At 47.0% G+C, this 17,000-nt stretch overlaps 1 protein-coding gene across 7 annotated transcripts in view; it reads left to right on the forward strand.

Annotated features, from left to right (window-relative positions):
* Positions 1-16,746, forward strand: part of LOC106601945 (hepatocyte growth factor-regulated tyrosine kinase substrate) — a 38,035-nt gene extending 21,289 nt beyond the window's left edge. For 5 of the 7 annotated variants that reach the window (XM_045715804.2, XM_045715806.2, XM_045715807.2 and 2 more), the window contains exons 17-20: positions 11,322-11,490; positions 13,020-13,144; positions 13,961-14,155; positions 14,468-16,746. In XM_045715804.2, the coding sequence (XP_045571760.1) occupies positions 11,322-11,490; positions 13,020-13,144; positions 13,961-14,155; positions 14,468-14,563 (585 nt within the window). In that variant the 3' untranslated portion in view covers positions 14,564-16,746. The remainder of the gene's footprint in view (positions 1-11,321; positions 11,491-13,019; positions 13,145-13,960; positions 14,156-14,467) is intronic. The other 2 variants (XM_045715805.2, XM_045715810.2) reach the window with 1 other exon arrangement.
* The last annotated feature ends 254 nt before the right edge of the window (positions 16,747-17,000 follow it).

A 17,000-nucleotide genomic window follows, 5' to 3' on the forward strand; every position in this document is an offset into this window, starting at 1 on the left:
TCCCTACCCACAGGTAGACACTATACTATACTATACCATGCCCTACCCACAGGTAGACACTATACTATACCCTACCCACAGGTAGACACTATACCATGCCCTACCCACAGGTAGACACTATACCATGCCCTACCCACAGGTAGACCCTATACCATGCCCTACCCACAGGTAGACACTATACCATGCCCTACCCACAGGTAGACACTATACTATACCATGTCCTACCCACAGGTAGACACTATACTATACCATGTCCTACCCACAGGTAGACACTATACTATACCATGTCCTACCCACAGGTAGACACTATACTATACCATGTCCTACCCACAGGTAGACACTATACTATACCATGTCCTACCCACAGGTAGACACTATACCATGCCCTACCCACAGGTAGACACTATACTATACCATGTCCTACCCACAGGTAGACACTATACTATACCATGCCCTACCCACAGGTAGACACTATACTATGCCCTACCCACAGGTAGACACTATACTATACCATGCCCTACCCACAGGTAGACACTATACTATACCATGTCCTACCCACATGTAGACACTATACTATACCATGCCCTACCCACAGGTAGACACTATACTATACCATGCCCTACCCACAGGTAGACACTATACCATGTCCTACCCACAGGTAGACACTATACCATGCCCTACCCACAGGTAGACACTATACTATACTATACCATGCCCTACCCACAGGTAGACACTATACTATACTATACCATTCCCTACCCACAGGTAGACACTATACTATACTATACCATGCCCTACCCACAGGTAGACACTATACTATACCCTACCCACAGGTAGACACTATACCATGCCCTACCCACAGGTAGACACTATACCATGCCCTACCCACAGGTAGACCCTATACCATGCCCTACCCACAGGTAGACACTATACCATGCCCTACCCACAGGTAGACACTATACTATACCATGTCCTACCCACAGGTAGACACTATACTATACCATGTCCTACCCACAGGTAGACACTATACTATACCATGTCCTACCCACAGGTAGACACTATACTATACCATGTCCTACCCACAGGTAGACACTATACTATACCATGTCCTACCCACAGGTAGACACTATACCATGCCCTACCCACAGGTAGACACTATACTATACCATGTCCTACCCACAGGTAGACACTATACTATACCATGCCCTACCCACAGGTAGACACTATACTATGCCCTACCCACAGGTAGACACTATACTATACCATGCCCTACCCACAGGTAGACACTATACTATACCATGTCCTACCCACATGTAGACACTATACTATACCATGCCCTACCCACAGGTAGACACTATACTATACCATGCCCTACCCACAGGTAGACACTATACCATGTCCTACCCACAGGTAGACACTATACCATGCCCTACCCACAGGTAGACACTATACTATACCATGCCCTACCCACAGGTAGACACTATACTATACCATGCCCTACCCACAGGTAGACACTATACTATACCATGCCCTACCCACAGGTAGACACTATACTATACCATGCCCTACCCACAGGTAGACACTATACTATACCATGTCCTACCCACAGGTAGACACTATACTATACCATGCCCTACCCACAGGTAGACACTACACTATACCATGCCCTACCCACAGGTAGACACTACACTATACCATGCCCTACCCACAGGTAGACACTACACTATACCCTACCCACAGGTAGACACTACACTATACCCTACCCACAGGTAGACACTATACTATACCATGTCCTACCCACAGGTAGACACTATACTATACCATGTCCTACCCACAGGTAGACAGTATACTATACCACGCCCTACCCACAGGTAGACACTATACTATACCATGCCCTACCCACAGGTAGACAGTACACTATACCATGCCCTACCAACAGGTAGACACTATACTATACCATGCCCTACCCACAGGTAGACACTATACTATACCATGTCCTACCCACAGGTAGACACTATACTATACCATGCCCTACCCACAGGTAGACACTACACTATACCATGCCCTACCCACAGGTAGACACTACACTATACCATGCCCTACCCACAGGTAGACACTACACTATACCCTACCCACAGGTAGACACTACACTATACCCTACCCACAGGTAGACACTATACTATACCATGTCCTACCCACAGGTAGACACTATACTATACCATGTCCTACCCACAGGTAGACAGTATACTATACCACGCCCTACCCACAGGTAGACACTATACTATACCATGCCCTACCCACAGGTAGACAGTACACTATACCATGCCCTACCCACAGGTAGACAGTATACTATACCACGCCCTACCCACAGGTAGACACTATACTATACCATGCCCTACCCACAGGTAGACACTATACTATACTATACCATGCCCTACCCACAGGTAGACACTATACTATACCATGCCCTACCCACAGGTAGACACTATACTATACCATGCCCTACCCACAGGTAGACACTACACTATACTATACCATGCCCTACCCACAGGTAGACACTATACTATACTATACCATGCCCTACCCACAGGTAGACACTATACTATACCATGCCCTACCCACAGGTAGACACTATACTATACCATGTCCTACCCACAGGTAGACACTATACCATGTCCTACCCACAGGTAGACACTATACTATACCATGCCCTACCCACAGGTAGACACTATACTATACCATTTCCTACCCACAGGTAGACACTACACTATACCATGCCCTCAGGTAGACACTATACTATACCATGCCCTACCCACAGGTAGACACTACACTATACCATGCCCTACCCTCAGGTAGACACTATACTATACCATGCCCTACCCACAGGTAGACACTATACTATACCATGCCCTACCCACAGGTAGACACTACACTATACTATACCCTGCCCTACCCACAGGTAGACACTATACTATACTATACCATGCCCTACCCACAGGTAGACACTATACTATACCATGCCCTACCCACAGGTAGACACTATACTATACCATGTCCTACCCACAGGTAGACACTATACCATGTCCTACCCACAGGTAGACACTATACTATACCATGCCCTACCCACAGGTAGACACTATACTATACCATGCCCTACCCACAGGTAGACACTACACTATACCATGCCCTACCCTCAGGTAGACACTATACTATACCATGCCCTACCCACAGGTAGACACTATACTATACCATGCCCTACCCACAGGTAGACAGTATACTATACCACGCCCTACCCACAGGTAGACACTATACTATACCATGCCCTACCCACAGGTAGACACTATACTATACTATACCATGCCCTACCCACAGGTAGACACTATACTATACCATGTCCTACCCACAGGTAGACACTACACTATACCATGTCCTACCCACAGGTAGACAGTATACTATACCACGCCCTACCCACAGGTAGACACTATACTATACCATGCCCTACCCACAGGTAGACACTATACTATACTATACCATGCCCTACCCACAGGTAGACACTATACTATACCATGCCCTACCCACAGGTAGACACTATACTATACCATGCCCTACCCACAGGTAGACACTACACTATACTATACCATGCCCTACCCACAGGTAGACACTATACTATACTATACCATTCCCTACCCACACGTAGACACTATACTATATCATGCCCTACCCACAGGTAGACACTATACTATACCATGTCCTACCCACAGGTAGACACTATACCATGTCCTACCCACAGGTAGACACTATACTATACCATGCCCTACCCACAGGTAGACACTATACTATACCATGCCCTACCCACAGGTAGACACTACACTATACCATGCCCTACCCTCAGGTAGACACTATACTATACCATGCCCTACCCACAGGTAGACACTACACTATACCATGCCCTACCCTCAGGTAGACACTATACTATACCATGCCCTACCCACAGGTAGACACTATACTATACCATGCCCTACCCACAGGTAGACACTACACTATACTATACCATGCCCTACCCACAGGTAGACACTATACTATACTATACCATGCCCTACCCACAGGTAGACACTATACTATACCATGCCCTACCCACAGGTAGACACTATACTATACCATGTCCTACCCACAGGTAGACACTATACCATGTCCTACCCACAGGTAGACACTATACTATACCATGCCCTACCCACAGGTAGACACTATACTATACCATGCCCTACCCACAGGTAGACACTACACTATACCATGCCCTACCCTCAGGTAGACACTATACTATACCATGCCCTACCCACAGGTAGACACTATACTATACCATGCCCTACCCACAGGTAGACACTACACTATATTATACCATGCCCTACCCACAGGTAGACACTACACTATACCCTACCCACAGGTAGACACTACACTATACCCTACCCACAGGTAGACACTATACTATACCATGTCCTACCCACAGGTAGACACTATACTATACCATGCCCTACCCACAGGTAGACAGTATACTATACCACGCCCTACCCACAGGTAGACACTATACTATACCATGCCCTACCCACAGGTAGACACTATACTATACTATACCATGCCCTACCCACAGGTAGACACTATACTATACCATGCCCTACCCACAGGTAGACACTACACTATACCATGCCCTACCCACAGGTAGACAGTATACTATACCACGCCCTACCCACAGGTAGACACTATACTATACCATGCCCTACCCACAGGTAGACACTATACTATACTATACCATGCCCTACCCACAGGTAGACACTATACTATACCATGCCCTACCCACAGGTAGACACTATACTATACCATGCCCTACCCACAGGTAGACACTACACTATACTATACCATGCCCTACCCACAGGTAGACACTATACTATACTATACCATGCCCTACCCACAGGTAGACACTATACTATACCATGCCCTACCCACAGGTAGACACTATACTATACCATGTCCTACCCACAGGTAGACACTATACCATGTCCTACCCACAGGTAGACACTATACTATACCATGCCCTACCCACAGGTAGACACTATACTATACCATTTCCTACCCACAGGTAGACACTACACTATACCATGCCCTACCCTCAGGTAGACACTATACTATACCATGCCCTACCCACAGGTAGACACTACACTATACCATGCCCTACCCTCAGGTAGACACTATACTATACCATGCCCTACCCACAGGTAGACACTATACTATACCATGCCCTACCCACAGGTAGACACTACACTATACTATACCATGCCCTACCCACAGGTAGACACTATACTATACTATACCATGCCCTACCCACAGGTAGACACTATACTATACCATGCCCTACCCACAGGTAGACACTATACTATACCATGTCCTACCCACAGGTAGACACTATACCATGTCCTACCCACAGGTAGACACTATACTATACCATGCCCTACCCACAGGTAGACACTATACTATACCATGCCCTACCCACAGGTAGACACTACACTATACTATACCATGCCCTACCCATCAGGTAGACACTATACTATACCATGCCCTACCCTCAGGTAGACACTATACTATACCATGCCCTACCCACAGGTAGACACTATACTATACTATACCATGCCCTACCCACAGGTAGACACTATACTATACCATGCCCTACCCACAGGTAGACACTACACTATACCACGCCCTACCCACAGGTAGACAGTATACTATACCACGCCCTACCCACAGGTAGACACTATACTATACCATACCCTACCCACAGGTAGACACTATACTATACTATACCATGCCCTACCCACAGGTAGACACTATACTATACCATGCCCTACCCACAGGTAGACACTATACTATACCATGCCCTACCCACAGGTAGACACTACACTATACTATACCATGCCCTACCCACAGGTAGACACTATACTATACTATACCATGCCCTACCCACAGGTAGACACTATACTATACCATGCCCTACCCACAGGTAGACACTATACTATACCATGTCCTACCCACAGGTAGACACTATACTATACCATGCCCTACCCACAGGTAGACACTACACTATACTATACCATGCCCTACCCACAGGTAGACACTATACTATACCATGTCCTACCCACAGGTAGACACTATACTATACCATGCCCTACCCACAGGTAGACACTATACTATACCATGCCCTACCCACAGGTAGACACTACACTATACCATGCCCTACCCTCAGGTAGACACTATACTATACCATGCCCTACCCACAGGTAGACACTACACTATACCATGCCCTACCCACAGGTAGACACTATACTATACCATGCCCTACCCACAGGTAGACACTATACTATACCATGCCCTACCCACAGGTAGACACTACTACTATACCATGCCCTACCCACAGGTAGACACTATACTATACTATACCATGCCCTACCCACAGGTAGACACTATACTATACCATGCCCTACCCACAGGTAGACACTACACTATACCATGCCTACCCACAGGTAGACACTATACCATGCCCTACCCACAGGTAGACACTATACTATATTATACCATGCCCTACCCACAGGTAGACACTATACTATACCATGCCCTACCCACAGGTAGACACTATACTATACCATGCCCTACCCACAGGTAGACACTATACTATATTATACCATGCCCTACCCACAGGTAGACACTATACTATATTATACCATGTCCTACCCACAGGTAGACACTACACTATGCTATACCCACAGGTAGACACTACACTATACCATGCCCTACCCTCAGGTAGACACTATACTATACCATGCCCTACCCACAGGTAGACACTATACTATACCATGCCCTACCCACAGGTAGACACTACACTATATTATACCATGCCCTACCCACAGGTAGACACTATACTATATTATACCATGTCCTACCCACAGGTAGACACTATACTATACCATGCCCTACCCACAGGTAGACACTACACTATATTATACCATGCCCTACCCACAGGTAGACACTATACTATATTATACCATGCCCTACCCACAGGTAGACACTATACTATACCATGCCCTACCCACAGGTAGACACTATACTATACCATGCCCTACCCACAGGTAGACACTATACTATATTATACCATGCCCTACCCACAGGTAGACACTATACTATACCATGCCCTACCCACAGGTAGACACTACACTATACCATGTCCTACCCACAGGTAGACACTATACTATACCATGCCCTACCCACAGGTAGACACTATACTATACCATGCCCTACCCACAGGTAGACACTACACTATACCATGCCCTACCCACAGGTAGACACTATACTATACCATGCCCTACCCACAGGTAGACACTATACTATACCATGCCCTACCCACAGGTAGACACTATACTATACCATGCCCTACCCACAGGTAGACACTATACTATACTATACCATGCCCTACCCACAGGTAGACACTATACTATACCATGCCCTACCCACAGGTAGACACTACACTATATTATACCATGCCCTACCCACAGGTAGACACTATACTATATTATACCATGCCCTACCCACAGGTAGACACTATACTATACCATGCCCTACCCACAGGTAGACACTATACTATACCATGCCCTACCCACAGGTAGACACTACACTATATTATACCATGCCCTACCCACAGGTAGACACTATACTATATTATACCATGCCCTACCCACAGGTAGACACTATACTATACCATGCCCTACCCACAGGTAGACACTATACTATACCATGCCCTACCCACAGGTAGACACTACACTATATTATACCATGCCCTACCCACAGGTAGACACTATACTATATTATACCATGCCCTACCCACAGGTAGACACTATACTATACCATGCCCTACCCACAGGTAGACACTATACTATACCATGCCCTACCCACAGGTAGACACTATACTATATTATACCATGCCCTACCCACAGGTAGACACTATACTATACCATGCCCTACCCACAGGTAGACACTATATTATACCATGCCCTACCCACAGGTAGACACTATACTATATTATACCATGCCCTACCCACAGGTAGACACTATACTATATTATACCATGCCCTACCCACAGGTAGACACTACACTATGCTATACCCACAGGTAGACACTACACTATACCATGCCCTACCCTCAGGTAGACACTATACTATACCATGCCCTACCCACAGGTAGACACTATACTATACCATGCCCTACCCACAGGTAGACACTACACTATATTATACCATGCCCTACCCACAGGTAGACACTATACTATATTATACCATGCCCTACCCACAGGTAGACACTATACTATACCATGCCCTACCCACAGGTAGACACTATACTATATTATACCATGCCCTACCCACAGGTAGACACTATACTATACCATGCCCTACCCACAGGTAGACACTATACTATACCATGCCCTACCCACAGGTAGACACTATACTATACCATGCCCTACCCTCAGGTAGACACTATACTATATTATACCATGCCCTACCCACAGGTAGACACTATACTATACCATGCCCTACCCACAGGTAGACACTACACTATACCATGTCCTACCCACAGGTAGACACTATACTATACCATGACCTACCCACAGGTAGACACTATACTATACCATGCCCTACCCACAGGTAGACACTACACTATACCATGCCCTACCCACAGGTAGACACTATACTATACCATGCCCTACCCACAGGTAGACACTATACTATACCATGCCCTACCCACAGGTAGACACTATACTATACCATGCCCTACCCACAGGTAGACACTACACTATATTACACCATGCCCTACCCACAGGTAGACACTATACTATATTATACCATGCCCTACCCACAGGTAGACACTATACTATACCATGCCCTACCCACAGGTAGACACTATACTATACCATGCCCTACCCACAGGTAGACACTACACTATATTATACCATGCCCTACCCACAGGTAGAGACTATACTATATTATACCATGCCCTACCCACAGGTAGACACTATACTATACCATGCCCTACCCACAGGTAGACACTATACTATACCATGCCCTACCCACAGGTAGACACTACACTATATTATACCATGCCCTACCCACAGGTAGACACTATACTATATTATACCATGCCCTACCCACAGGTAGACACTATACTATACCATGCCCTACCCACAGGTAGACACTATACTATACCATGCCCTACCCACAGGTAGACACTATACTATATTATACCATGCCCTACCCACAGGTAGACACTATACTATACCATGCCCTACCCACAGGTAGACACTATATTATACCATGCCCTACCCACAGGTAGACACTATACTATATTATACCATGCCCTACCCACAGGTAGACACTATACTATATTATACCATGTCCTACCCACAGGTAGACACTACACTATGCTATACCCACAGGTAGACACTACACTATACCATGCCCTACCCTCAGGTAGACACTATACTATACCATGCCCTACCCACAGGTAGACACTATACTATACCATGCCCTACCCACAGGTAGACACTACACTATATTATACCATGCCCTACCCACAGGTAGACACTATACTATATTATACCATGCCCTACCCACAGGTAGACACTATACTATACTATACCATGTCCTACCCACAGGTAGACACTACACTATATTATACCATGCCCTACCCACAGGTAGACACTATACTATATTATACCATGCCCTACCCACAGGTAGACACTATACTATACCATGCCCTACCCACAGGTAAACACTATACTATACCATGCCCTACCCACAGGTAGACACTACACTATACCATGTCCTACCCACAGGTAGACACTATACTATACCATGCCCTACCCACAGGTAGACACTATACTATACCATGCCCTACCCACAGGTAGACACTATACTATACCATGCCCTACCCACAGGTAGACACTATACTATACCATGCCCTACCCACAGGTAGACACTATACTATACCATGTCCTACCCACAGGTAGACACTATACTATACCATGTCCTACCCACAGGTAGACACTATACTATACCATGCCCTACCCACAGGTAGACACTATACCATGCCCTACCCACAGGTAGACACTATACTATACCATGCCCTACCCACAGGTAGACACTATACTATACCATGTCCTACCCACAGGTAGACACTACACTATACCATGCCCTACCCACAGGTAGACACTATACTAGACTATACCATGTCCTACCCACAGGTAGACACTACACTATACCATGTCCTACCCACAGGTAGACACTATACTATCACTATACCATGTCCTACCCACAGGTAGACACTATACTATACCATGCCCTACCCACAGGTAGACACTATACCATGCCCTACCCACAGGTAGACACTATACTATACCCTACCCACAGGTAGACACTATACTATACCATGTCCTACCCACAGGTAGACACTATACTATACTATACCATGTCCTACCCACAGGTAGACACTATACTATACCATGCCCTACCCTCAGGTAGACACTATACTATACCCTACCCACAGGTAGACACTATACTATACTATGCCCTACCCACAGGTAGACACTATACTATACCATGCCCTACCCACAGGTAGACACTATACTATACCCCTACCCACAGGTAGACACTATACTATACTATGCCCTACCCACAGGTAGACACTACACTATACCCTTCTCTCTGGCCGCCACACAGGGGAGGAGGCCTTCTCTCTGGCCACCACACAGGGGAGGAGGCCTTCTCTCTGGCCGCCACACAGGGGAGGAGGCCTTCTCTCTGGCCGCCACACAGGGGAGGAGGCCTTCTCTCTGGCCGCCACACAGGGGAGGAGGCCTTCTCTCTGGCCACCACACAGGGGAGGAGGCCTTCTCTCTGGCCGCCACACAGGGGAGGAGGCCTTCTCTCTGGCCGCCACACAGGGGAGGAGGCCTTCTCTCTGGCCACCACACAGGGAGGAGGCCTTCTCTCTGGCCGCCACACAGGGGAGGAGGCCTTCTCTCTGGCCGCCACACAGGGGAGGAGGCCTTCTCTCTGGCCGCCACACAGGGGAGTTAGTCTTCGTACAGAGCCTTGGGGCAGGCGTTTCACGACACACTGTTAGTCTATAGAGGTTCTGTGTAAATGGTTGCTGCAGGTGTTTTACCTGGCGTTTACCTAGTGGCTGTTCTTTTGGTCCAGCTCTTGTGTAAATTCCTCTCCTTTTCACCCTAGATGCAGTCTTTGCCCCCCAACGTGGCAGGAGGGGTGGGGTACGGGCAGCCGGGGGGACCCCCCAGTTACCCAGGCACCTTTAGCCCCTCAGGGTCAGTGGAGGGGTCGCCCATGCACAACGTCTACATGAACCAGCCTGGACCAGGACAGTACCAGGCCATGCCGCCAGGTTAGTACAGACCCCAATGAGTCAAATGCTTTCAAAAATGTTTGTCTTGTTGAATAGCATGGTAGTTAGTCTAGGGGCCAGCATGTCTTGTTGAATAGCATGGTAGTTAGCCTGGGGGCCAGCATGTCTTGTTGAATAGCGTGGTAGTTAGCCTGGGGGCTAGCATGTCTTGTTGAATAGCATGGTAGTTAGCCTGGGGGCCAGCATGTCTTGTTGAATAGCGTGGTAGTTAGCCTGGGGGCCAGCATGTCTTGTTGCATAGCATGGTAGTTAGTCTAGGGGCCAGCATGTCTTGTTGATTAGCGTCGTAGTTAGCCTGGGGGCCAGCATGTCTTGTTGAATAGCATGGTAGTTAGTCTGGGGGCCAGCATGTCTTGTTGAATAGCATGATAGTTAGTCTAGGGGCCAGCATGTCTTGTTGAATAGCGTGGTAGTTAGTCTAGGGGCCAGCATGTCTTGTTGAATAGCATGGTAGTTAGTCTAGGGGCCAGCATGTCTTGTTGAATAGCATGGTAGTTAGTCTGGGGGCCAACATGTCTTGTTGAATAGCATGGTAGTTAGTCTGGGGGCCAACATGTCTTGTTGAATAGCATGGTAGTTAGTCTGGGGGCCAACATGTTTCTGCTTTCTTGCTTGTTTGATGTGGCAATGCATTACAAGGAGTGGCAAGATGGCACAAACAGATCTGGGACCAGGATAAATGCTTGAGTGTCTCAGAATCAGGAGTGGAATCAGGGTTGTTCCTCCCCTTTGATGCTATAACAGCTTCCACTCTTCTGGGAAGGCTTTCCACTAGATGTTGGAACATGGCTGCGGGGACTTGGTTCCAGGCTAGGTCGGGCACTGATTTTGTGCGATTAGGCCGGGCTCTCAGTCAGCATTCCAATTCATCCCAAAGGCGTTCGATGGGGTTGAGGTTAGTGCAGGCTAGTCAAGTTCTTCCACACCGATCTCGACAAACCATTTCTGTATGGACCTGGCTTTGTGCTCGGGAGCATTGTCATGCCTTAACAGGAAAGGGCCTTCCCCAAACTGTTGCCACCATTATTCCTCCTTCATGAACCTTTACAGTTGGCACTATCCATTGAAACAGTTAGCATTCTCCTGGCATCCGCCAAACCCATTGCACATGGTGATCTTAGTCTTGTGTGCGGCTGCTCGGCCACGGAAACCCATTTCATGAAGTTCTTGTGCTGACGTTGCTTCCAGAGGCAGTTTGGAACTCGGTAGTGAGTCTTGCAATCGAGGACAGGCGATTTTTTTTTTTTTACGTGCTTCAGCAGTCCCGTTCTGTGAGCTTGAGCTCTTAGATGTTTCCACTTCACAATAACAGCACTTACAGTTGACCGGGGCAGCTCTAGCAGGGCAGAAATGTGACAAGCTGACTTGTTGGAAAGGTGGCATCCTATGACGGTGTCACGTTGAAAGTCACTGAGCTCTTCAGTACGGGCCATTCCACTGCCAATGTATATATTATGTACATTGACCTTCTGTAACGTGATGCTCCTGTGTTTGCCTCCCTGCTCCAGACCCCAACATGTACATGTACCAGCCTGCAGGAACCAATGGGCAGCCTGCACCCCCTGGCCAGGCCCCGCCCACCACTAGCCCCGCCTACTCTAACTACCAGGCCACACCCACACAGGGATACCAGGTGAGAACAGAGGGGGAGTGTCATGCCTGTTACAATACTATTGGTGTTGAAATGGAAACGTGGTAGTGGACTTCCTCATACGGAGTTTGTCGTCTAGGTAACTAGGTTTCCTCCTTAATGTGAACTACATGATGTAATGCCTGATGTCATGTCCCAATGAGAGGCTCAGCAATACACCGTCAGATCAAATCAAATGTACAACAGGTGTAGACCTTACAGTGAAATGCTTATTTACAAGAACTTAACCAACAATGCCGTTTTAAGAAAATAATTAAGAGTTAAGTAAAACAATAGAAAATAAAAGTAACAAATAATTAAAGAGCAGCAGTAAAATAACAATAGTGAGGCTATATACAGGGGGTACCGGTACAGAGTCAATGTGCGGGGGCACCGGTTAGTTGAGGTAATATGTACATGTAGGTAGAGTTAAAGTGACTATACATAGATGATAAACAGAGTAGCAGCAGTGTAAAAGAGGGGTCTGGGTAGCCCTTTGATTATCTGTTCAGGAGTCTCATGGCTTGGGGGTAGAAGCTGTTAAGGAGCCTTTTGGTCCTAGACTTGGTGCTCCGGTACCACTTACCTGGAGTCCTTTTAAAATGTGCTTCAGGTTTCATGTCACTCTTTCATTTTGTTTCTCAACGTGGCTCCTCCTTATTTAGCATCATAATGTGGTGTTTATAAAGGGAGTCAAACGGCTCATGACTAGTGTTATAATAGATTATAACCACATCATAATACATTCTACATGTAGGTTTTAAATCATCTGTTAGCCACGTCTGTAATGTTAATATTTTCCTGTGTCATCGGTCTCAGCAGAACGTGGTGTCCCAGGCCCAGTCTCTGCCCCCCATGTCCCAGCCTCCCCCCACTAACGGTATGTCCTACGTGGCCTACCCTCCACCCTACACCATGCAGAATATGATGGCAGCCCTACCTGGGCAGGACCCCAACATGCCCCCACAACAACCCTACATGCAGGGCCCAGGACAACAGCCCATGTACCAACAGGTAGGAGTCCTTGGTTTCTGTCTCCTTCCGCTCTCTCCCTCCTCTCTTCTTCTCTCTCTCTCCCCTTCCTCTCTCTCCCTCCTCTCTCTCTCCCTCCTCTCTCTCTCTCTCCTCTCTCCTCTCTCCCTCCCTCCTCTCTCTTCCTCTCTCTCTCTTCCTCTCTCTCTCTACCAGCATAGTGTTGCCTGTCTATAAGGGGACTTCTGATTCCGTATGTCAGAGGCTTGCTTGTTCTATGTGTTATGTAGTGGGAGTTGCAGTGAGGGATTGATGGTAATCTCTCTCACACTACTTCTGTCTTTCTCTGTGTAGATGGCTCCCCCTGGTGGCCCCCAGCAGCAGGTTCAGCAGCAGCAGCCTCCGCAGGTCCATCCAGGCAGCGAGGCACAGCTCATCTCCTTCGACTGATCCATCCACCTGGCTAGCTCAGCTTAACGTTACCACCTGCTGCTGGCAGGGTTCAACACACTACACCCCCTCTCTTCTCTTCTGTCTTCACCTCTCCCCTCTTCTCTTCTGTCCTCACCTCTCCCCTCTTCTCTTCTGTCCTCACCTCTCCCCTCTTCTCTTCTCTCCTCACCTCTCTTCTCTTCTGACCTCACCTCTCTTCTCTTCTCTCCTCACCTCTCTTCTCTTCTGACCTCACCTCTCTTCTCTTCTGTCCTCACCTCTCTTCTCCTCCTCTGTGTTCTCCTCTCTCTCTGCTGGGCTTATGGCCTGGATTCCCCAACAAACACACGTTTCTTACAATGTTTCTGTTTTGTTACGGCAATGTTGTGAAATGTTATTGTTATGTAACAGACATGTTACCTCTCCTCCTAGCCATCGTCTCCCCCACCTGACATGGAGGATGAGAGGAGTGAGGAAGGGGTTAAGTAGGGTTACTATGCACCATGCATACCCCAGGGTTGTATTCACTAGGAACCTAGATGGGGAGGGACTACCTGAACTTAGAAGAAACACTTTCTCTTTTAATGCATTTTGCTAGTGTTCTCTCCTCTCTCTCTGATAATGTATGTAGTCTTTCTCTTCTGAAACGAATACCTGAAGCTCATCTAGTCAGCAGTATAATAAAGGAACAAATCAAATATGATAGGAATCAATGGAATCTAAGACAAGACCATAACCATCCTTTCTCATATTTGTATAAGCTAGTTTGCATGTTAAAGTCCTTATTTCCATGGACATGGCAGATGTGTTACAGCAGTAACTCTTCTGGAGTCATATTGTGGTGATTGGACATGTTTCATATGTCTGCTTGGTTGACAGGGGCTGTGAGAGTTAATGGAGATGGGGGATGAGTGAAGAAAGATGTGGGACGGAGCACAGAAAGCACCAACAGGTTCCAGGGTTCTAGTGAGAGTGTCAGAGGAGGGAGGGAGGAATGGATGAATAGAGGGAGGGAGTAATGGATGAATAGAGGGAGGGAGGGATGCACTAACCCACCTCTCCTAACCTCCTGAGTTTACGCTCTAGTGTAATTTTCCACACACACAGAGCTCATTTTAGATGGGCCGTCTTATGTTGGTAAGGCTTGGTAGTGTTTTTCACTATAGCTTTTTGAGTTGGAGAACGTACCTTTTTATAAGTTTTTACACTTCTGATAGTTATCACCAATCAGACTGGCTGAGGGGAAGCAGTATGGGACTACAATAGAACACTTACATACATTGTGGAACTACAATTCCCAATATCCACAGCTCCAGAGACAGATTACCACCATCACTCTCAAGGTGTCCTGTGTCACAACTGTTGACATAATGGGTTCTCCCAACAACTCCATTAACCACAATGCCTTGCATCACACTCCAGGAGGAACTAGTGTGAATATAACTTAAGATTACAAATGTAGTTCCATTGCCAAATATTAACTAGCAGTTATCCAGAGGGGTGCAGTCAGGTCAATATGGCGGTTTACACAGGCAGCCCCATTCTGATCAATTAGTGGTAAAAGATCAGTTAGTGGCAAAACCCCCAGAATGGGGCTGCCTGTGTAAACACAGCCTATGAGAGAGTAGAGACCCTCTGACTGTGGGTGTGTCCTAAATAGCACGCTTTTTCCTATATAGTGCACTAGTTTTGACCAGAGCCCTATAGGTGTGTATCTGTGGTTGCTGAGATGTAGACAGGGCTCAGGTGGAGTTATCTGATCTGTAGAGGGGGACTCTACATTAGATGGGCGTCCATTTTGTTTCTGGTGCTAGTTTCAGTAAAGTTCGGTTTAATCACAAAACTATTTCCTCAGTTCCTCGTTTCCTTTCCTTGGTTCTTCTCCAATTCTTTTCCCGCTTCCGTCAGATGTTTTGAGGAGGAGAGGACCTAGGGGAGGGAATCAGGAAAAAACTTTTGAGGTCCACCCTTTCGGAGTGTCTTTCAGAACCCTGTGGGTCGGGAGTGGAGAGGTGGTGGTAGTCAGTTCTTCAGGGTATGAACATGTATTGTGCATGTATGTAACATACACCCAATCAGTGACTTCTTCTGTAACCCCTTTGATGCCATCTTTGACCTTCTTTACTTCATCATTAATGATCTCCTGTCTGACTTCTTTAAAGTAATTTTAAGATTATATTTAATAAATATCTTCTCTTGTCCACCTGCTTTGTGTGTTTCTGTCATATTATCTTTGGAATCTGAAGTAGTCTGTTGTCATGCCAACTCCTTGTCACTCATTGCCATGCCATGCAGTTGGCAAGTGCACAAACAGATCTGGGACCAGGCTAGATCCAGTGTCATGGAGTTGACGATACAGCACAAACAGATCTGGGACCAGGCTAGATGCATTGTCATGAAGTTGGCTATACAGCACAAACAGATCTGGGACCAGGCTAGATCCAGTGTCATGGAG

The sequence above is a fragment of the Salmo salar genome, chromosome 03 (assembly GCF_965601325.2).
Source record: "Salmo salar chromosome 03, fSalSal1, whole genome shotgun sequence".
NCBI classification, from domain to species: Eukaryota; Metazoa; Chordata; class Actinopteri; order Salmoniformes; family Salmonidae; genus Salmo; species Salmo salar.